Source organism: Neoarius graeffei, chromosome 4 (genome assembly GCF_027579695.1).
Source record: "Neoarius graeffei isolate fNeoGra1 chromosome 4, fNeoGra1.pri, whole genome shotgun sequence".
Classification (NCBI taxonomy): domain Eukaryota; kingdom Metazoa; phylum Chordata; class Actinopteri; order Siluriformes; family Ariidae; genus Neoarius; species Neoarius graeffei.
The window spans coordinates 17,717,457-17,740,447 of record NC_083572.1 but is presented as its reverse complement, the minus strand read 5'-3'; the positions used below and the strand labels follow the sequence as shown (position 1 = coordinate 17,740,447).

At 40.5% G+C, this 22,991-nt stretch overlaps 1 protein-coding gene across 1 annotated transcript in view; it reads right to left on the bottom strand.

The window, feature by feature from the left end:
- The window catches only part of ube2o (ubiquitin-conjugating enzyme E2O), a 111,370-nt gene that overhangs the window by 39,069 nt on the left and 49,310 nt on the right, over positions 1–22,991 (bottom strand). The window contains exons 2-10 of the mRNA XM_060918150.1: positions 22,817–22,876; positions 22,435–22,545; positions 17,235–17,332; positions 16,866–16,929; positions 11,764–11,907; positions 11,325–11,434; positions 7,864–8,014; positions 7,551–7,653; positions 1,697–2,036 (exon numbers count right to left, since the gene is read on the bottom strand). Coding sequence (XP_060774133.1) covers positions 1,697–2,036; positions 7,551–7,653; positions 7,864–8,014; positions 11,325–11,434; positions 11,764–11,907; positions 16,866–16,929; positions 17,235–17,332; positions 22,435–22,545; positions 22,817–22,876 — 1,181 coding nt within the window. The remainder of the gene's footprint in view (positions 1–1,696; positions 2,037–7,550; positions 7,654–7,863; positions 8,015–11,324; positions 11,435–11,763; positions 11,908–16,865; positions 16,930–17,234; positions 17,333–22,434; positions 22,546–22,816; positions 22,877–22,991) is intronic.

Genomic DNA, 22,991 nt, shown 5'->3' with positions numbered 1-22,991 from the left:
CTGTAGGATGACATCAAGTGACCTACAAAAAGAATGGCAAACGGCAGCTGGGGTCAAGTGGACAGAAAGGATGGTTCGAAACAAGCTCCTCTGGGTGGAGTTCAAGTAATGCAAAGCTAGGGAAAAAAAAAAGCCCTTCATCAATGAGAAGCAATGAAGAGCCAGGCTGAGGTCTGCTCAAGACCATAAGGATTGGACTGTAGAGGACTGAAGTAAGGTCATCTTTCTCCAAGATGACTGGGCTCAAACCCAGAACCTTCTTGCTGTGAGGCGGCAGTGCTAATCACTACACCACTGTGCTGCCCAAATAAATATAATGTTGCAAAAGGTGCAGAATGTATTTCAAACCCTTTCTACAGCTTTATGTCATTCTTTAATGCATCTCTCTTTCAAATGATTTTCCAATGATTGACTTTTGTCTTTGTTTCGGAGGAGCAAAGGATCTGAAATTGCCTTGGCTCTGTTTAATACAAGACCTGATGTGCATCTCAAAAGATCCCACATATTAAAGATACTTAAAACAGCGGATGATAATATAGGATACAACTGACCGCTCTTTCAGTGCAATACAACGTGACTGAACGGACTACCACGGAGGGAGAGAGCAAGAAAAGCTTAGTGGTAAATGGAATTCATTTAATCTCATCTCATTATCTCTAGCCGCTTGATCCTGTTCTACAGGGTCGCAGGCAAGCTGGAGCCTATCCCAGCTGACTACGGGTGAAAGGCGGGGTACACCCTGGACGAGTCGCCAGGTCATCACAGGGCTGACACATAGACACAGACAACCATTCACACTCACATTCACACCTACGGTCAATTTAGAGTCACCAGTTAACCTAACCTGCATGTCTTTGGACTGTGGGGAAACCGGAGCACCCGGAGGAAACCCACGCGGACACGGGGAGAACATGCAAACTCCGCACAGAAAGGCCCTCGCCGGCCACGGGGCTCGAACCCAGACCTTCTTGCTGTGAGGCGACAGCGCTAACCACTACACCACCGTGCCGCCCCGGAATTCGTTTCATAGCTTTTCTTTATTTAAAAAAAAAATACTAAAAGTAAAAATGTGTGATTAGAGATGAACAAATCACTAGCTCAGGCACCTGGGACAGGCAGATTTCGTACCAGAGTTTGTCAGTTTTTCATTCCAGTTGCCTGGGGGACAAGCAGGTTCATAAATCTGTCACAAACTTGTTTTTTTTTTTTTTTACTTCACCCATCTAACGACCGGGGGGGGACAACAACAAAAAAAAACCCTCTTCTCCTTAATGACCCTCACAAAAGACAACTTTCCATTTGATATTTCTGTAAAAAGTAACACAGCTTGTGGTTTGTATATTTCTTTGTGGTCGAAATCACCTTGATGCTGTCCGTGTACACGAACCAGGACATGGTCTGTCCCTCGGCATGTTAATTAAGGGTTGAGTTTCTCGTGAAGGGATGTGGAAACTAACTTGCTAGCACAACATGCGGTGGCATTTAAAACGTCATAAAAGGAAAATGAAGAATGCTAACTCAAATCATGTCTTTATGTGCAACAAGGGAACACCATATAGCTGAAAGGTCAGAGGTTTTGCCTCTTATTTCAGTGGAGCAAACACAATCCTTCGTCACCCTTCTCAGGTATTGAAGTACTCGCTAATTGCATACATAAGTAGCTTGTCATGCTTTTCAAATCATTGTTTTTACTCACCTGTCTCCTGGTTTGAACTCTCGAGAGAACTTGGTCTTCTTCTTCTTGTGTTTCCTCTTCAGGTTGCGGATAGACAGAGGGATGCTCTTCTTTCTGCTTGGGCCGCTTTGCAGCGAGGCTGTGGAACTGGCCGAAGAAGTGATTGAGCTCGTGTCATCCGTGTCCTCTGCGGCATCCTCATCTGACTCCAACTCCCCGAGAAGAGGCCACTGTGTCTGTGGAATGGTGGGCTCTTGCTCCCTTCTTTCCTCATCTGCCTTGTTTGGGACGGGACCATTATTGGAGTGTTGTGGTGCCGAGTCCTCCTCTGTACAGTCATGAGGTGCCTCCGACTGTTGCTCTATTAATATTTTATATATACACATTAGTTAAAAAAAAAGTAATCAGACACAGGCTCTACAGGAGTTTGCACAAATTACTAACAAATTAAAGACTGATTGCTTGCTCATAATTATTAATCCATGCAATAATAAGAGGAAAAGTAAAGCACAGTTTAATTCACAAATCAATTTATTTTCATTTTATACTGACATTCATTGCCTGAATCCATTTCATTTTAATCATAAATACTGTTTATTATGCATTTAAGTTTATTATATAAAATTAACATCAGTCCCATCAGCTTAAATTAAATTTACTTTTATTTAAAGTGGCAAAACTGTTTTTGTGGAGCATTAAGATTAGCTCTCCTGCATCATGCCAATACGATTAACTGACTCTTAGCTGACAGCATAACACACTTGAAGGAATGAGCCATCTACCTTCTTCCGCATACACAGAAGCCCACTAGTACTGGGCAATTTCTTGTGAACTTGTGGTCTCCCAGGGATAGGGTGAACATTTTTCTGTTCTGTACACTTTCACACAGTGTTTCTCAACCACTGGGCCGTAGCCCACTCATTTTTTCAAGTTTGAAGCCAAATACTATATAGTTCAGGATATCATAGTGTCCCAAATCCGGTAGCTGGTTTGCCAAACACTTTAAGTGGAATAAATACATTTGTGGGTAAATTAAGAAGAACAAGCCTTTGTTTTTGTCACATTCCACCTCTGTATTTAACCCATGTGCACACAGAGAGAGAGAGAGAGAGAGAGAGAGAGAGAGAGAGAGAGAGAGAACACAATAGAGTGGGCAGAATAAATAAATATGTTTGTGGGTAAATTATATCGTTCTGTGATGCCTGTTGGAAGAGACGAGCAGGGAGGATTGAGAATCGAGCAGCTGTGGTTTGTTTACACCCGATACTAAAACTGGTAGCATCCTAGCAACCGTCGCAAAAATGTGTACAAAATGCCCAGAAATTCCTCCTTACCCGAGCAAAAACAATCCAGGAGTTATTTTGTAGTGTCCTGATCCCCAGATTTTTAACACATCTAAAAAGTTGTACACCTCCATGCTCTTCCAGATTTTCATCTGTGTGTCCATGTAGAACAATGTCTGTAGCACCAAGTAGTTTAAGATTTCGGGGAAATCAACGGCTGGATAAATTTTCCAACTCACAATGAACGAATGAATGACTATTTACACACGATAAGTTGATCAGCAGAGCTGGTGGAGTAGTGCATGTACAGATTCAAATAATTACAAATGACTAAAAATATACACAATCTTAAAAAAAAAAAAAAAAAAAAAAAATCTGTGAATTTCCTCACATTAAGTTAATAGTATGCCTAACTATTGTCTGTATTCAGTTACAGCTATAATAGGATCGAAAATTCATTCTACTGATGTCAAATTTAGTTCGTAAATTTTTCTTTCATTGGAAAAATCCTTCTTTGTTAGCGTGTAAGGATCTAATCTAGAGTGGTTTCTATATCCACTTCTTTTGAGTTAGAGATGAAAGTGGAGCAAAGAAAAAAAGTCCTGAACTTTTGAAAGTCAAATTAAGATTGGGGGGGGCGCACACCGTCCCCCGAAAAAATTTTAATAACAACACGCAAAACCCTGCATTCTAGTACTTATTTTCACTAAGTTATAACTTTTAAGCCTTTTTCTTTCATGTACTTTAATGATTAACATGTCAAAAATATCAAATTTAATTCCCCTAGTTAATGAGTAATTTTCAGGAGTGCATTTAGAAAACGAGGTGATTTTCATGGCTACACAGTTCATTACTTTGAAAAAATCAGACAGTTGAAGGTAAACTCAGCAAAATCCCAAAACAGTCCTGTTAAAAAGTAAAGGTCTGTTAGAGTTTCTAAAGCTTTCAGGTTTCAATGTTGGGGACATTGAGCCTCGTCTATCAATCTTTTAGTAGAGTTGTGCGTTTGCATAAGCTAAAGTGAACTAAAAATTTCCAATTCATATTTATGCGAGTTGAAGCCAATTGTTTACATTAGTTCGTATTGTCTGTAAATTTAAACACGCCAATGAATACCAAATTTCTCATGTAAATCAGGGGCGTAGCTAGGTTTTTTTAGGGGGTGTGGTGGTGTCACACACTGACTGGTAGCCTGAGTACATTATGTACCAAAAAATAATTACCACTGCTAGTTTTAGGTAGCTTAGAAACCGGCTCTTCCATTATTGCTGTTTCTTCCATGTTTTCTTGATGCTGTGTTCTAGAAACGGCACTAAAACTTAGCTTCAAAGCCACAAAATGCAACTTTGATGGGAAAAAAAAATTATATACAAAATAAATTGCTTACCTCTCTTCACGTCGAAAGGAGGAGGAAAGTTTTGCTTGTTTTGACATGGCCAATTATTAACACGAGGAAATGCTTGTAATTTGCAACTAAAAGACTGCAGCTACACTGGCAGCTTGAACATGCTTTCTAGTGCGATTGTGTTGCGCTTGCACAGAATGGTGTCAGTCCTGCGCGCCTTAGCTCGTGCACCTGAAGGCGTGCCTTGGGCGCGCGTGCCTAACGAGCTCCGGCACGCGTGCCGTTAACAAAGAACACCTGTCTTTAATCAATGAGCTGTGTCTGGGCTATTTAAGGACCGTGCCCATGCAAGGACGATGCGAAGTATTACGCCACGTCTAGGAACGCGAAAAATCAGAAAAATAAATTTCTCCATTTGGAAAACCAGAGATTTTCAAGAGTTTTGTCAAATATCTGGATTTCCGGGTAAATCCGGAAGACTTTCATCTATATTTTGAGTGTACTTCTTGGTTTTAATAACTTGCTCGTTTGCTGTACACAAACATGGCAATATGTTCTTGTGTTAATGGACCAGACTCCACTTTTGGATCATTAATCCCTTTTGACTGAGAATGCCCTGCATGCATGGTTTGACTTCTGGCACATCCATATGGTTTTAAATACAAAACTTACAATTAAAAACAGTTTGTCTTGTTGTATTTAATTCCTGAGCTCCCATCTATATCTATTTATGTCGATAACAGTGTGTCATACAGTGTCAAACCACAACAGTAATCTAAAGTCAGACATGAGCAGCAATTCAACATGCTTAAGCAGTGTATGAATTACTTTGCACGATGCTAAACCCAAAGTTACTTCTATGATATTAGAGACAAAGCAGCTCCAGTGCAGGAACTACGGCAAAAAGGCAGAAGGGGATATATATATATATATATATATATATATATATATATATATATATATATATATATATATATATATATATATAATAAAGCCATGAGCCATGGTGGAGACTGCAGAACTCCATTAGGTGACTCACGCAGTGACCTCCATGCCAATTTGCTTCGTAGTCATTAGTTTCTGAACAAACATCCACCCCTGAAGCCTTCTAAGGAATATACTGCTCAATAGTTCAAAGACTTCTCCACACGTGTGAGCTCAGCCTTCATGTTCATTCCTACAGACATGGCAGGAACAAAACTCACACAGGGATAACATCCCTGCTCACACAGATTCATCGTTTACATGCACACTTTTAGCAGACCCTTTCATCCAAAACAGCTTATAAGCAAAGTACAACAATTGAAGTCGGCAGTGGAGACCCAACTTTTTTTTTCCCCCCACTAGCTTGAAACTTTACCAATGCTTACATGTAGGGAACAAAAGGCACTTGAGAAACAGTGTAGGAAAAAAATTAAAAAAATAGGTTTCAGCATGGGAAGGTCAATGAAACATGACAAGCAAAGCATGAAAGCAACCATTGCGTGTAACCGTGTACATGGGTATCCATAGCACAAGTGTAGAAAGCGTTTGTTAAAACATTTCATTTATTAACAGTCACAGTTTTGAGATCAAGATGGAAGAAGCGCAAACTTTACCGGCATCTTCTCACAAATAAGTCACTCACAGGTACAAGTCAATAATTTGCATAGCAAAGGATGAGTAATATTTCATAGGTCAATAATAAATGTTATTTATTGAGCTACTGCTCACTTACGTATCCCCCCCCACTCTCGCTCGTTTCAGAATGCAAGCAATCGAAAGAATAGGACACTTATTATGAATGTTGACTTCAACAAATAATTAACCCTAAAACAAGCAAGTAAAGAGCAGTGTTCTCCCCAGGGATTTCAAATAGCATCCTGGTAAACTCATTTTGAAATAGCATTTTGCTTCTTGAAATAGCATCAAAATCCACCCTATACGTTTCGTAAATACATTCAGTCGGTAAACAGGAAGTCAATGTGCGACAGACCTGAAAACGGTATACACGGTATAGAACCCCAGGCTGCAGCTCGGTACCAAATATCAAGCAGTTGTGATGTGTAGTTGCTGAGAAAAGTGTTACGAAAATGTTGTAAATCCACACTATATGTTTCGTAAATACATTCAGTCGGTAAACAGGAAGTTGATGCGCAACAGACCTGAAAACAGTATACACGGTACAGAACCCCCAGCTGAAGCTCGGTACCAAGTAGCTATGATTTGTGGTTGCTGAGAAAAAGCGTGTTTTGGACAGATGAAAATACGGAGATACTGACGGACAGAGGTAAACCAGTATACTGCCCCCTCCTTCAGAGCGGGTGTATAAATATCAAGCAGTTGTGATTTGTAGTTGCTGAGAAAAAGTGTTATGAAAATATTGTAAATCCACGCTATATGTTTCGTAAATACATTCAGTCGGTAAACAGGAAGTTGATGCGTGACAGACCTCAAAGCGGTTTACATGGTATAGAACTTCAAGCTAGGGGCGGCACGGTGGTGTAGAGGTTAGCGCTGTCGCCTCACAGCAAGAAGGTCCGAATTCGAGGGCCTTTCTGTATGGAGTTTGCATGTTCTCCCCGTGTCCGTGTGGGTTTCCTCCGGTTTCCCCCACAGTCCAAAGACATGCAGGTTAGGTTAACTGGTGACTCTAAATTGACCGTAGGTGTGAATGTGAGTGTGAATGGTTGTCTGTGTCTACGTGTCAGCCCTGTGATGACCTGGCGACTTGTCCAGGGTGTACCCCGCCTTTCGCCCGTAGTCAGCTGGGATAGGCTCCAGCTCGCCTGCGACCCTGTAGAACAGGATAAAGCGGCTAGAGATAATGAGATGAGATATGAGAACTCCAAGCTGAAGTTTGGTATCAAGTGGCTTTGATTTATGGTTGCTGAGAAAAAGGGTATTATTTCAGACGGACGGAGATACGGACAGATAGAGGTAAACCAGTATAACCCCCCCCCGGAGCCGGGGTATAACCAGAAGGTTGTGAGTTCCAATCTTAGAACTACCAGAGAAACACGGTTTGGCCTTTGAGGAAAACCCTTTAAAGCTCAGCTCTAGTTGGATTAGAGTCTGATTCACTACTAAGCGACCCTACCTAGACATATCTGCCAAATGAATGCCTGTAATGGATTAACAGAATCCATAAAAGTGAAAATGAAACATGGCTGACGTTCATGAGTGAGTGAGGACCCATTTCAATTTCGTCAGCCTGCTTTCAACACAGATAACGATAGCAGAGAGACATAAAATTTGCAAAGGTCACCTTCAGCGTCATCCGTTTTCCCAGCCGTCTGCACACTGCTGGACTGCAAGTCAGCGCTCTCTGTCGCCTTCTTTCCTGGGTGCTTTTTAAACATTCGTTTGACCTGTAAAACAGGAGCAGAGACATCAGTAATTCAGAGGAACACTGCTGATCAAAGGTGTTGATGATCCTTGACTCGCACATTCACAGCTCTGATAATATCAGGAAGGTGTAGGGATCAGGATTAGGCTCTGCTGCTGGGTAGTTTTTCTGTTTTTGTAGAAGAGTAATTAAAAAAAAAAAAAAAAAAAGGTAGTGAGAGAATCCAGCTCACCTTCCGGATGACTGGGTCCTCGGGTAAGACCTGTGGCCCCTCTGGGCCCTCGCAGGTGATTCGTGTTGCATCTCCTTTAGCAGGAAAGACGTACAGAGCTCTCTCACCCAGCTGCCTCTGTGTGTGGTCAAAGTACCCCAGACGCTTCACTCTGATTAGATCGGACAACACACAATCATGCGATCTGACAACACGGCTTAATACAACCAGGTACGTTCTCTTTGATAAAAACAGTTCTGCCTGCAACGTTTTCACATCTGTGGTGAGTTATAGGGTTACCTTCTCTTTTAAATGTGTGATTGTCCTTCAAAAAGCTGCACCATTCAGAGATGGACTTTAGTTCAACAGTAAAAAGTGTACAAAACATGCTGCCTACCTAGGCAGCCTCCAAGGCAGTTCTGAATTTCTCTTTTTTTGATTCATACATTTAACTGTGTGCGATTATTATTCCTGAGTTATGTTCAATTTTTTTTTTTTTTAATTATCCATGTTAGCATAGTCAGATTTGGGGGGGGGGGGGGGGGGGTGTTTCCCCTCAGCGTCGTCATATTAACATTTAGATTAATGAAGGTTTAAAGTTAGACTGCCTTTTGATTTCATAAAATTGGTGAAATTTAGTTCCGTCAGAAATTTGGTCATTGTGATACATGTTCATTTCTGCAATATCTCCCCAAAAAAAAAAAAAAAAAACGACACAGGCCATTCTGTGGCTGGGAAGTTATTTAATTTGAGGGAATTCCCGAGCAAATAACGTGCATGAAATCGCTCGCTTTGCGCAGTCAAGCAGACAGAGGAAGTCCATCTGCGCATGCGCAGGTTTACCTTGACCGTGCACTGACAGTTACATCATTCTGTCGCTAAACGAACAGATGATCGCACCGAGGTGCTCGCTGACTGCCGATTATATACGAGTTTGGTCCTGTGTTTCCTTTCCATCGCAACATAACATCTTTTCTTCTCGCTTTCCGTTACTGTAGTCAGTCTGTCATGTTTCATTCACATCCTCCATTTTTCTCTCCTGTTTCAAATTTATATCCCACCAATGCCTTGCACGAACGGGGAAAGCCCACCACATGATGCATGACGTAGCATCTTGAATTGGGTCATGGTGAAGCAGGCAAAAATAGCGGAGAATTTAAAGCCACGTGGCCCTAAATTAATTAATTGTTCCATTTTAAAAAACTAATAAAATTGGAAGTCTGTTATTTGATTTCAGTAGCTTTCGGACCACTAAACGAAAATAACTGGGTGTCGGGGTAAAATTCTTTTTATGACCTACGCTTGAAAAATCAGAAAGGTAGTCTACCTTTAACATGACATCTGGGTGTTAAAGCCTGTGTAATCTTATGCACATTTTTTTTACTTCTTGTTTTTGAGGACGTTTTATTTGGTACTTGTCATTATGGACACTGATAATGAAATGAGTAACCTAGTTAGTATTAAGCAATTTGGAAGGTCTTGATATTTTCACACAGTGCAGTTTGCAGTCTGACTTACTTTGATTATTTTGATTCTTAATCATGACCTACATCCAGATCGCTGTCATTTTGTGATGACTGTTCATCAGCATGACAACGCATACTAGGTTTATGCCATGTAGTCCCACGTGGTATCATATATTATTATTTTGGTAGATAATATACATTTGTGTATAATTTGAAATGTGTACTATTACAAAGCTTGTTTTTTTTTTTCTGAGCATGATTTTACTTGTAATCATTAGATCTACTCTATTTTATTCAGTTCCAAGGTTAGCACAGTGGAAAATCTTGAATAGCCATTACTCATGAGATGATCAAGAGATGACCATGCATTACTGCACTGCTGCAGAGAGAAATTTCTAGCAGAATATCAGAGCTTTGCGATAAGCAACACCGCTCTGATGGCACTGCAGTGCATGATCTTCAAGCACAAATGGATGAATCCAAGAGTACACTGTGTAACACTGAAACCAATAGCTGAAGATACGCACAGCACCGTGTCTTTAAATGCACACTAAATTGTTTAGCTCCTCGACGCTATACACCAACACTTTATCAGTTATAAGAAGAGACAAAAAGGTTTTTTTAAATCCTAAAACATGTTAAAGGTGCAGTTCTTAAACTGTAAGAACTTCTAAACCTGTAATTATTATACAATTTAAAAAAAAACACATTAGAATCCCTTAAAACTGAATATTCTGAATATTATCACACAAGGATTCATTGCATTTTAGGCTCCTGTTTACATTTCCTGTTCTATAAAGCAGTTCCAACACTAACTTTACTTTAAAACGAAACCCAAGGGTGGGGTCAGGTGTAGGGTACGGCCACATTGTTTTATAAACTTTGGTGTGCAATTAAAAATATATTAGATAGATGGATAGATCGATGGAGAGAAAGAGGCAGGCAGATAGGGAGGGGAATAGAGAAGCACATAGAAACAGACAGACAGAAAGAAAGAAACAGAGGGAGACAGACAAGCTTCTGCAGGCTTCGGATGGATGGATGGATGGATGGATGGATGGATGGATGGATGGATGGATGGATGGATGGATGGATGGATGGATGGATGGATGGATGGATGGATGGATGGATGGATGGATGGATGGATCAGAGAATAAATTGGAGAGGTGCACAGAGAGAGAGAAAGAGAAAAAGGCAGATAACGAGACAGACAGATAGATAGAGAGGGGTATAGACACAGACAGATAGATATCAGAGCTGGACAAAGAGACAGTCAAACAGATAAAGAGGCAGGCAGCTGGAGAGGTAGACAGAAGGACACAGAAACAGACAGAAGGAAACTGCAAAGACAGATACAAGCTTCACCCGTTTCATCCAAATAACGTATTCATATTCAGTAGATGGATGAGTGGGTTGGTGGATGGATGGATAAGTGGATGGACGGATGGGTGGGTGGACAAACGGACGGGTGGGTGGGTGGACAGACGGGCGAGTGAATGGATGGATGGGTGGACAGACGGATGGATAGGTGGGAGAGTGGACGGATGGGTGGGTGGATGGGTGGGCGAATAGACAAATGGATGGGAGGGTGGGCAGGTGGATGGGCGGGTGGTTGGATGGTGGATGGATGGGCGGGCGGATATTCAGACAGACAAGCAGACTCGCTGTGGTTCCCCCCTGTAAATGTCACACTGTTCTACTGTTTAAAGGTTAAATTAAATCATAATGAGAATTGGAAATGGAGGTTTAAAAGGTGCTGTTTACACCCCACTCCTTCAAACATAGCCAGTAATTTGTTTAGCGATGCCAGATTATCGTGAAAGAAAACCTGTTATTGTTATAACACATTAACACACGCCAATTAAGAATGAATGAATGAATGAACGAACACACTAAGAATGACAGGTAATAGTTTACCATTTACCCAAATTAAATAAAAATATGAAAATAAGCTTTCCATCACTGCGACACATCAGTCAGGAGACGAATTATATTACTGTGTAATGGTGTACGTACTTGCAGAGGTTCTCCTGTGTGATGGTGGATGGAGGGGGGAAGACGCTATCCGAGCCTTGAGGAGAGTAGCTCTTGGTGATCCACGTCACTTTGAGCTCCACAACCTGTACCTAGTTAAGACAAACAACGATGACTGATGAATGGAAGCTGCTTTAAAATTAAACAGATGCTCATTTCCAGAGCTCTGTGTTTATATAGTGTCTATAACATACCTGAAGAAAAAAGAAACATTTCCACCAAAAGGGTACTCCACAGATAAAACTGCTGAATAAGGAATTTGTATATGCAAATTTTACGATCAGAATATAGCACGTGTAACTTTGACAAATAAAGGCCATTGTGTTAACCGTCTTTTGTAAGTCCCCCCCCTCAAATGAGCATGAAATTCTATCCACATCAGCACCCTATAAAGCTGAGCAGGTGTCCAGACATCACCTACCTCTTCTACTACCACTCTGAATTTGCTCTTCTTGCTGAGGACGGGCTTCACGCCGTACAGCCATTGCACATTGGAGAAGACCTTAGCCGGCCCGATGAGGACCTGACCCTGGTAAAAGCCGTACGACTCGTCAAAGAACAGCCCCTGACACATGAAAATGATGAAGATATGGATTAGTGAGTTGAAAACAATTATCTTAAATCCTAACACTAAACCAAGGTCAGTCCTTTCCTGTGGAGTACAAACCAGGTGGTGACCCTATAGCTAAGACTGAATTAGAGCAAATTGTGAATATCTTCCCTGATTTAAAAAAAAAAAAAAAGTAGAACTACATATTTACTCAGATCACTGGCCTGCTGATGTGAGCCAAGCTATACATCCAAATGGAATTTTTATTTATTTATTTTTTAAATGTCCCAATTAAATATTCTTAAACAAAATATAACGGGGGCGGCACGGTGGTGTAGTGGTTAGCGCTGTCGCCTCACAGCAAGACGGTCCGGGTTCGAGCCCCGTGGCCGGCGAGGGCCTTTCTGTGTGGAGTTTGCATGGTGTCCGCGTGGCTTTCCTCCGGGTGCTCCGGTTTCCCCCACAGTCCAAAGACATGCAGGTTAGGTTAACTGGTGACTCTAAATTGACCGGAGGTGTGAATGAGAGTGTGAATGGTAATGGCAATAAATTTTGGTTTAACCGACATTGATGAGTACCAAAAAACAAACAAACAAACAAACAAAAAAAAACAGAGCGGCGGCTACAATTATCGACAGTCCATAACTATCGACACCTTTTCAGATTTACCAAAGGTGAGTTTCAGTTACAATAGTTATTATTGGTTAATTAAATCAACCAGAAGACGCCCCCCCTTGCCCTTTGAGCTTGTCGTCTGATAACAGGGATGGGAATCAAGAACCGGTTCTTGCAGAGTAGTTCAATTCCTTGGAATTGTTAGTCTGCTTGCCTAACGATTCCCTTATCGGTTCCACTGACGTGAGGACGCATTATGAGGTCATACACATGCACCGTATTTGGTTCAGAAGTATCCAACATGGCATCGAGGCAGAAGCGCTCTAAAGCGTGGTTATATTTCACTAGGAAAGATGATAGTAGGGCCACTTGCAACACGTGCAAAGCTTCAATTACAATGAAAGGGGGAAATACCTCCAACATACTCAAACATTTGAATACGCAGCATGCAATTAATTTGCATGAATCTTGCAATGTGTTTGATACGCTGCTTAGCGGGGATTCTCAAAACCGAGCTTTCAACACACCGTCCTCTGTATTAAATGTTGTGGGTAACGTTTAACTCTCCTGGTCCTGTAGATTGTATTAATGTTAGCACCATTTCGCTGTGTCAACCTGCTGTCACTATACTGTATGAATAACCGCCATTTCCTATCAACATTTAGTTGATGAGGACTGCCAGAGTCTGACTGGCTCAGAGTCTAGCTCTCGCACACCATTAGCTACCCCTTTCATCGAGGCAGGGAAGAATAAAATGACCGAGGCGAAAATAAATGAATGTCACCGAGCAGTGACTAGATTTGTGGTGAAAGGTTTGCACCCCTTTGCCACGGTGGAAGCCCCTGAATTTCGGCAGGATAATTTCCTGCATATTATCTGGCATGGCTCAAATGAATAGATAGGCAACTTTAGACAACTTTGAAATTAGAATTGTTAATTGCTTGCTATTTTAACCAGTACGGTTGTTTCATTCATTCCCCAATACATATTCTCTGTAAGATGACGACAAAGACTCTTTAAGTCATGTTAATAATGACCCCAGACACACACACACACACACGCTAATTTTTCTGCACAAAATTATTGTAAATTCTTATTTTTTAATTTTATTCTAATTTTGATATACTTTACATTAAAGACTTAATGTAAACACACCCATTTCTACTATATTTTATTTCCTAACCCAATGAGAATCGATAAGGAATCGAATTGATAAGTGATATCGATAATGGAATCGGAATTGCTAAATTCTTATCAATTCCCATCTCTATCTGATGATACAGCTCATTACGTGAGATGGAATTTTTTTCAGCACGATCAGCAATTTGAGGAAAACCCGGATGCTATCATCGCAGGTAAGCATAGTGGAAAGATCATGGACATGTTTTTACTTATTCACCAATATTTCATTATATCCTTGTCAAAACCTACTTCGTTTCTTACCCTTTCATTTGACAGTCGCCATTTTGTATCTAAATGCGTGTTTGAGAAGTCACGTGAGGTGTCAATAATAGTGATCACTTTCACTGGTGTGCACCATTATCGACACCCTGTGGAATTAAGTGACATTTACAACTGTTATGGATTGATCTTTGTGTAACATTGTTAAAAGTAGATGAAGTACTTTAAAAAAAAAAAAAAATATATATATATATATATATATATATATATATATATATATATATATATATATATATATATTTTTTTTTTTTTTTTTTTTAAATGCTGTGATTTATAATCTTTTTTTTCCTGATTCAGAACATAATGGAATGTTTAGACAGTATTTGGAATCCTATTGCAATAAATAGAATGAGACCAGAATTAAATTCCGAGTATATAAAAAAATTACATGCCTGAAATATTCAGATTTTTCTATTCCATTCAGAATTTTTTTTTTTTGCAGTTTGTTTTAAATATCTACCACATATTACAATATCAGGAGACATTTTATATTTTTAGATGTAAATTTAAAATCTCAAAAAAAAAAAATTCACTGTTTGAAAATACTGAAGCTTCACCGCAAAAAATTAGAGCATTGTTTGAATTACTGGTAAGCTAGAAATTAATAGAAACAACAACGAATGATTAACAAAATGTGATCTACGAAAATACTTAAAGTGGAACAAAATGATTTGACACAGGTTAAACATGATCAGTTCATTTCTTTACAAACATTAGAATTACTTCCTCATTTACGTAAGCATCGACTTCAATAAATTTATATAAAAAGATATTTTGTACTTAATACAAGTCTATGTAAAACAAATTTGATATAAAAACTAATTTTGTTAACTTAATACCACGTATAGATTTTTTTTTTCATAATCAATCATCTGGGTATCGATAATTGTAGAACAGTGTTGATAATTGTGGAACAGTGTCATGTGATCTGCTACGCCAAGTAATCAGGAATCAACTCCTTTTTCCCCCAGTGGAGGTTTGAGTAATTATTCATGCACAATTTACGCACTGAAAGTCTTTTCTACTTTTGCAACGGCCAAAAGATCATTAAGGTGTCGATAATTGTAGCCGCCGCTCTACTTGTATTTGTACTCGGTTGCGGGGGGAAATGGCACTGATGTTTCAGTATTTTCTAGGAATGCATCTACAGTTAGGTCCATAAATATTTGGACAGAGACAACATTTTTCTAATTTTGATTCTGTACATTACCACAATGAATTTTGAACAAAACAATTCAGATGCAGTTGAAGTTCAAACTTTCAGCTTTAATTCAGTGGATTGAACAAAATGATTGCATAAAAATGTGAGGAACTAAAGCATTTTTTCAACACAATCCCTTCATTTCAGGGGCTCAAAAGTAACTGGACAAATTAAATAATTGTAAATAAAATGTTCATTTCTAATACTTGGTTGAAAACCCTTTGTTGGCAATGACTGCCTGAAGTCTTGAACTCATGGACATCACCAGACGCTGTGTTTCCTCCTTTTTAATGCTCTGCCAGGCCTTTACTGCAGCGGTTTTCAGTTGCTGTTTGTTTGTGGGCCTTTCTGTCTGAAGTTTAGTCTTTAACAAGTGAAATGCATGCTTAATTGGGTTGAGATCAGGTGACTGACTTGGTCGTTCAAGAATATTCCACTTCTTTGCTTTAATAAACTCCTGGGTTGCTTTGGCTTTATGTTTTGGGTCATTGTCCATCTGTATTATGAAACGCCGACCAATCAGTTTGGCTGGATTTGAGCACACAGTATGTCTCTGAATACCTCAGAATTCATCCGGCTGCTTCTGTCCTGTGTCACATCATCAATAAACACTAGTGACCCAGTGCCACTGGCAGCCATGCATGCCCAAGCCATCACACTGCCTCCGCCGTGTTTTACAGATGTGGTATGCTTTGGATCATGAGCTGTACCAAGCCTTCGCCATACTTTTTTCTTTCTATCATTCTGGTAGAGGTTGATCTTCGTTTCATCTGTCCAAAGAATGTTCTTCCAGAACTGTGCTGGCTTTTTTAGATTTTTTTTTTTTAGCAAAGTCCAATCTAGCCTTTTTATTCTTGAGGCTTATGAGTGGCTTGCACCGTGCCGTGAGCCCTCTGTATTTATTTTCATACAGTCTTCTCTTTATGGTAGATTTGGATATTGATAGGCCTACCTCCTGGAGAGTGTTGTTCACTTGGTTGGCTGTTGTGAAGGGGTTTCTCTTCACCATGGAAATTATTCTGCGATCATCCACCACTGTTGTCTTCTGTGGGCGTCCAGGTCTTTTTGCATTGATGAGTTCACCAGTGCTTTCTTTCTTTCTCAGGATGTACCAAACTGTAGATTTTGCCACTCCTAATATTGTAGCAATTTCTCGGATGGGTTTTTTCTGTTTTCGCAGCTTAAGGATGGCTTGTTTCACCTGCATGGAGAGCTCCTTTGACCGCATGTTTTCTTCGCAGCAAAATCTTCCAAATGCAAGCACCACACCTCAAATCAACTCCAGGCCCTTTATCTGCTTAACTGAGAATGACATAACGAAGGAATTGCCCACACCTGCCCATGAAATAGCCTTCGAGTCAGTTGTCCAATTACTTTTGGTCCCTTTTAAAAACAGGGTGGCACATGTTAAGGAGCTGAAACTCCTAAACCCTTTATCCAATTTTAATGTGGATACCCTCAAATGAAAGCTGAAAGTCTGGACTTTATGTCCATGTCCATTACATAACTATAACTTGAATATGTTTCAGTAAACGGGTAAAAAAACAAAATTTGTGTCAGTGTCCAAATATATATGGACCTAACTGTATTCACTCTAAACACAAAGCATCATTCCTTCATCAGAAGAATACACCTTTGCATGAAAAGCTTTAAAAGCATTAAGATATCTGTGAAAATCGGCCTGTTGAGATCTTACCGAATCACTGACATGTGGGTAAACGTCGTAGAGTTTGGCTCCGTCTTCTTCACTCATTGAACATCTGTACAAAGATGATAAAGCATTTTGCAATGAAGAGCAAAAACGCTTGCACAAATTAAAATCCGTAACTACACTCAAAGAACATTAACAGTGTGGAAAAACGCACACCAGACATAATGTAGCTATGGAGGCTACTACAGTGATCAGATAGAAATCTGCATTTCTTGGCATGGCCAAGGAAAATCAGTCATTCAGCATTAACTTTACGACAAAAACAAATAAACAGCACAAGTCTTTGTTTCCAGTCACTGTAGCCGTCCATGCTTAAAATCTTCAAAAATCCCGGAAAAGGATAAATGGGAATACCGTGCTCCGTTGGACAGCTTCAGGATGATGCGATTGCTGAGGTCATACACCTTCCCCAGCCAGAAATCGTACACAATGTAATCACCATACATGAAAGACTACAGGAAGGATCAGGAGAGAAAAAGAACAACTATGGGCAAAGATTACCTTATTTCCTGGACTATAGATATGGAAAAATAAATAAATAATTGAAACCAAGTAAAATCACAGATGACAATCATTTTTGCAGGCTGAACATTATTTTAATAGTTGTGTGGGTGTGGTTAGAAAAACGACAATTGCAAAAAAAGTATTCAGAGAATACACTATCGCAATAATTGAGCAAGCTGTGAATTTATGTCAAACGTATAAGCTATTTTTTAAACACTGAAGATAAATGTGAATATCACGTCATTGAACGTACAGTGTCTTGCAAAAGTATCCATCCCCCTTTGGGTTTGTCCCGTTTTGTCGCATTACAAGCTGGAATTAAAATGGATTTTTGGGGGGTTAGCACCATTTCATTTACACAACATGCCTACAGCTTTAAAGGTGTAAATTATTGTTTTAATGTGACACAAACAATAATTAAAGATGAAAAAACAAACCTGGAGTGTACACAGGTATTCACCCCTTTTCGTATGAAACCCCTAAATAAGAGCTGGTCCAACCAAATTCATAAGTCACTATTATTTGATTAAGATCCACCTGTGTGCAATCAAAGTGTCACATGATGTCTGTATAAAATCAACCTGTTCTGGAAAGACCCGGACTCTGCAACACTACTAAGCAAGCAACATGAGAACCAAGGAGCCTCCAAACAGGTCAGAGACAAAGTTGGGAAGAAGTATAGATCAGGGTTGGGTTATAAAAAAATATCCCAAACTTTGAATATCCCAGGGATCACCATTAAATCCATTATAGCAAAACGGAAAGAAAATGTCACCACTACAAACCTGACAAGAGAACTCCGCCCACCAAAACTCACAGACCGGGCAAGGAGGGCATTAATCAGAGATGCAACAAGGACACCAAAGATAACACTGAAGAAGCTGCAAAGATCCACAGCGGAGATGGGAGTATCTGTCCATAGGACCACTTTAAGCCATACACTTCACAGAGCGGGGCTTTATGGAAGAGTGGCCAGAAAAAAAGCCATTGCTTAAGAAAACACGTTTGGAGTTTGCCCAACAGCATGTGGCAGACTCCCCAAACACATGGAAGAAGATTCTCTGGTCAAATGAGACTAAAACTGAATTTTCTGGCTATCATGGGAAATGCCATGTGTGGCACAAACCCAACCCTCTGAGAACATCATTCCTACAGTGAAGCATGGTGGTGGCAGCAGCATGCGGTGGGGATAATTTTTATCTGCAGGGACAGGAAAGCTGGTCAGGACTGAAGGAAAGATGGATGGCACTAAATACAGGGCAATTCTGAAGGAAACCCTGTTTGAGTCGGCCAGAGATTTGAGACTGGGACAAAGGTTCACAGTCTAGCAGGACAATGACTCTAAACATACTGCTAGAGCTATAGAGATCTTGCAGTCACGTGACCGGAAAGTACACAACCGCCATCGTGTCGGTCAAAAACACAGCTGAATACTGCTGCACTCGTGTACAGAATGGATCAATTTCAACCGACGGACTACACGGCTCATTTTTCTAATGAACAGATAACTAGATATATGTCTAAAATAAACGATCTACAGATTTGTGACCCTTATGGCTTTCCGGACGGAGTTTTCACGACCGGATTTTGAACTGCCAGCGGAATACCCGGACGTGTATGATTACCTCATTAACTTTCCCTCGCTGTTCAGTGGTGAAGCACTGCGTGCTTAGAAATCTCTGGAAAGTTTTCTTCACAGAAATTCAGGATTTGTCAGCGACTCAGATGTGGCATCTTGTAAGCAAGAAAATGATCCTCACTGGATGGGTAAGTCACTTAAGTATTGAGTATAGCACTGACCAGCCGATTATAGAATAAGGTAATTCCAAATCGTCCGTGTTGTTTACATGGATGTGGCGTTGGAGAGGTAGAGGCTTGGCAGTGGAGGTTTGAGTAGCTGTTTTCTGAGCTTAGTCAACAGGCCGGCTCTGCCTGTAGCATCGCTTTTGCTTCCACTCCCGGCGCCGCCTCCTTCGCTTTGCTTCCGATAACAATCCACGGAGACCCCGCTGGTCTCGCAATCTGGTCTCGTTCGGAATGTTTTGTTTTTTTCTCGCCCGGAACGTTGTGCATGCGATGGAAATCGCTACAAACCGTCATTTTCTGCTGGAAACCAATGTCCAGTAAGTCCATACGGTTGTAGTGGATATTGAAGTCCGGTACAGACGAACAGCACGCAAAAATACACACAAAAAACATAAAAACCGTGCACAGGTAGGGAGAGCTTGTAGCCGCAGCCGTTGTAGTAGAATTGTATATAGTAGGGTTTTCCAGAAGAAAAGGTAGAAGTAAAAGCAGAAGTAGAACCAGAAGTAGAAGGCGGAATATGGCGTTTGCCCGACACGATGGCGTCTGTCACAATCTGGATCAGCTGTGACGTCACATGCAAGATCTCTATACTGGAGTGCTTCAAAGGGAAACATTTAAATGTCTTGGAATGGCCTAGTCAAAGCCCAGACCTCAATCTAATTGCGAACCTGTAGCAGAACTCGAGGATTGCTGTACACCAACACAACCCATCTAACTTGAAGGAGTTGGAGCAGTTTTGCCTTGATGAATGGGCAAAAATCCCAGTAGCTAGATGTGCTAAGCTAATAGAGGCATACCTGAAGAGACTTGCAGCTGTAATTGGGGGGTGAATACCTATGCACACTCCAGATTTCTGGTTTTTCCATCTTAATTATTGTTTGTGTCACGATAAAACAACAATTTTCACCTTTAAAGTTGTAGGCATGTTATGTAAATGAAATGGTGCAAACCCTCCAAAAATCCATTTCAATTCCAGCTTGTAATGCAACAAAACAGGGCAAACACAAAGGGAGATGAATACTTTTGCAAGACACTGTATTCTAACTGCACCAGTTGATCTATTGAACATTTTCTGTGAATAATACAATGTTTTAAAGTGCTGATGACACGTTTTTGACATCTTTGGCGATGTTTTATAACATAAAAAGTAATTCCCGATGATCCATATATTAATTCACGAAGGCGCCTATTTTACAAGTTATGATAAAAAACGCGGCTATTTGGGCAAATTTGACGGGGCTGCAGCACCCAGGAGACGGAGGAGGAGCTATAGGACGTCAGCGAAAGAACCTTCCTCCTAACTTACCAGTTTGTTGTTGATGCGGCAGGTGTTCAGTTTATCATTATTAGTATTATTATTATACATTTTATATATATATATATATATATATATATATATATATATATATATATATATATATATATATTAGTGCTGTCAAAAATGTCGCGTTATTAACGCGTTAACTTGACTCAATTTTAACAGCGATAATTTTTTTATCGCGAGATTAACGCTCTGTGACATGATGTAGGTTTTTCATAAGCTTTTGAAACTGCCAGGAACTTGGAACAGAGACTTTGCTTAGAAAAACGATAGCAGCTAGCCACGCCCCACACAGCCAGAGTCCTCTGCCCTCCTCCCTCAAAGAACCAGCGCGGGCAGGGCGCGCTAGTAGAGATAGGATTTATGGCTCTTTGATGGGATCCGCATCTTTGTGATCCGTTCTTTGAAAAGAGCCGTTCAAAAGACTGGCTCATTTGGCTCTTTTTAAATATTTATTCAGTTTTAAGAAGACAGCGTCTAAAGAAGCCAGATCCCTCTGAACTGTAAACTCAATGCTATCCCAGAAATCCTTCCTGTAATATGCAAATTTGGCCACCTCTGATTGGACAGCGCAACGCATCAACAGGCAGAAAGTGTAAAAGTACAAAATGTGTCAAGTGAGGTGAAACAGTAAAGATCAGATTCAATGCAATATTTATCAACGAACAACTTAAAGTTAATATAATAGTGTACTTTCACTTTATGCTGGTAAGAGAATTACAATGGTTTTTCGTGTGACAAAAATGTGCGATTAAATTGCGATTAATCGCAAGTTAACTATGACAGTCGCGACATTAATCGCGATTAAATATTTTAATCGCTTGACAGCACTAATATATATATATATATAGTTATTATGCCTTCGCATTGTGTTGCCGGCTTTTGCTCCAAAACCCACAAGGATGGGGTAAGTTTATTCAAGTTTCCCAGAGATCCTGAGCTGCATGCGAAGTGGGTGAAGCAAGTCAGGCACACTCGTGACAAGTGGGAGCCCTCACCAACATCTGTCCTGTGCTCTGAACACTTCGATTAGGATTGTTTTGACACCCTTCCCAGCTTAAAAGAATCTCTTGGGTGTTCAGTTCAGCACAAACGTGTGTTACTACCATCAGCAGTGCCTACACAGTGTTGCCAGATTGGGAGGTTTCCCGCCCAGTTGGGCGGTTTCAAGTGCATTTTGGTGGGTTTTGAACATATTTTGGGCTGGAAAACGTCAGCAGTATGTGTTGCCAGATACTGCTGAAGTTTTCCAGCCCAAAATATGTTCAAAACCCACCAAAATGCACTTGAAACCGCCCAACTGGGAGGGAAACCTCCCAATCTGGCAACACTGCCAGTATTCCGGAGGGGGTCTACTAGTAGCTATGCCGGATCCAAAGACAGTCCTCCTGTCAGAACATGTGTTGTGAAACGACATAAGATAAAGGTACGTAGAGCTATAGATTCTACATGATAATCATAAATGTAATCATAAAGTCGGCGTGATATCAGTCATGTATTTGCTTGTGAAAGCTTGCGGCTTTCATGTAACTGCCGCCTAGCAACGAGAGGCAAAGGGTAAAGAGGGTAGGCTATCATAGATTCTATTCGGAAGAGATCAACACAATTCTAGACTCCCAGAAGAGGAAGAGCTAGCACTAGAGAGTTCACCGGCGTTTTCATGCGCCATTTCCATTGAGTAGAACCAGAACACGAATCTGAAGCTACAGCAAGTATAGATCAGTTCAAGACTGGAAAAAGACCAGGCATAGTTCTGCTCTGACCCCTCTCACTTTTTTTTTTTTGGTACCCACATAACTGCTGCTCACTGAATGTTTTTTGTTTTTCACACCATTCTGGACATATAATAAAGTGGGTGGTGAGTACTTTTTTTTTCTTTCAGGAATGATGAAATCAAGTTTGAAAACATCTAAAACTTACCCAGATGTGTTGCAGGTCTCGGCTATTTACAGGATATAAACAACAGTTGGTCCCCACCAGTTTCACGGCGCACTCTGTGTTAATGTTGGTCACTATACCACACTGCTTATCCTGCAGGACCCGAATAACACACGAGTTACTTACAGCCTTGTCACACCAGTGCCATCGCACACTTTAATCTCTAATAGCTGGCTGCAAATTAGTTCCAAGCAATTTTATCTGTTACACTGAGCGGATTAAATCAGGTCCATTAACATTTGACAACTGAGAACAGTTTGATTAATAAAGTGTCAAGTGCGAGGCCAGACCTGATACAGGCTTGGGGGGGGGCACACCGTGCAATGGGTAATTAACAAACTGAGGTGACAAATGCTTGACTCACATTCGAATTCATTCGGCGCACAAAGTCTCGAGGCACAATGGATCGATCTTCAAGTTTCAGCTGTGAAAGAGAGAGAATGGGCAGAGTTAGGGATAATTGCAGCAGGCAGGTTCTTGTCCCCTTCAGCAATGGTGAGCTTTTTCTATGACGTTCCCAGCAGTAATCAGCAGTGGAG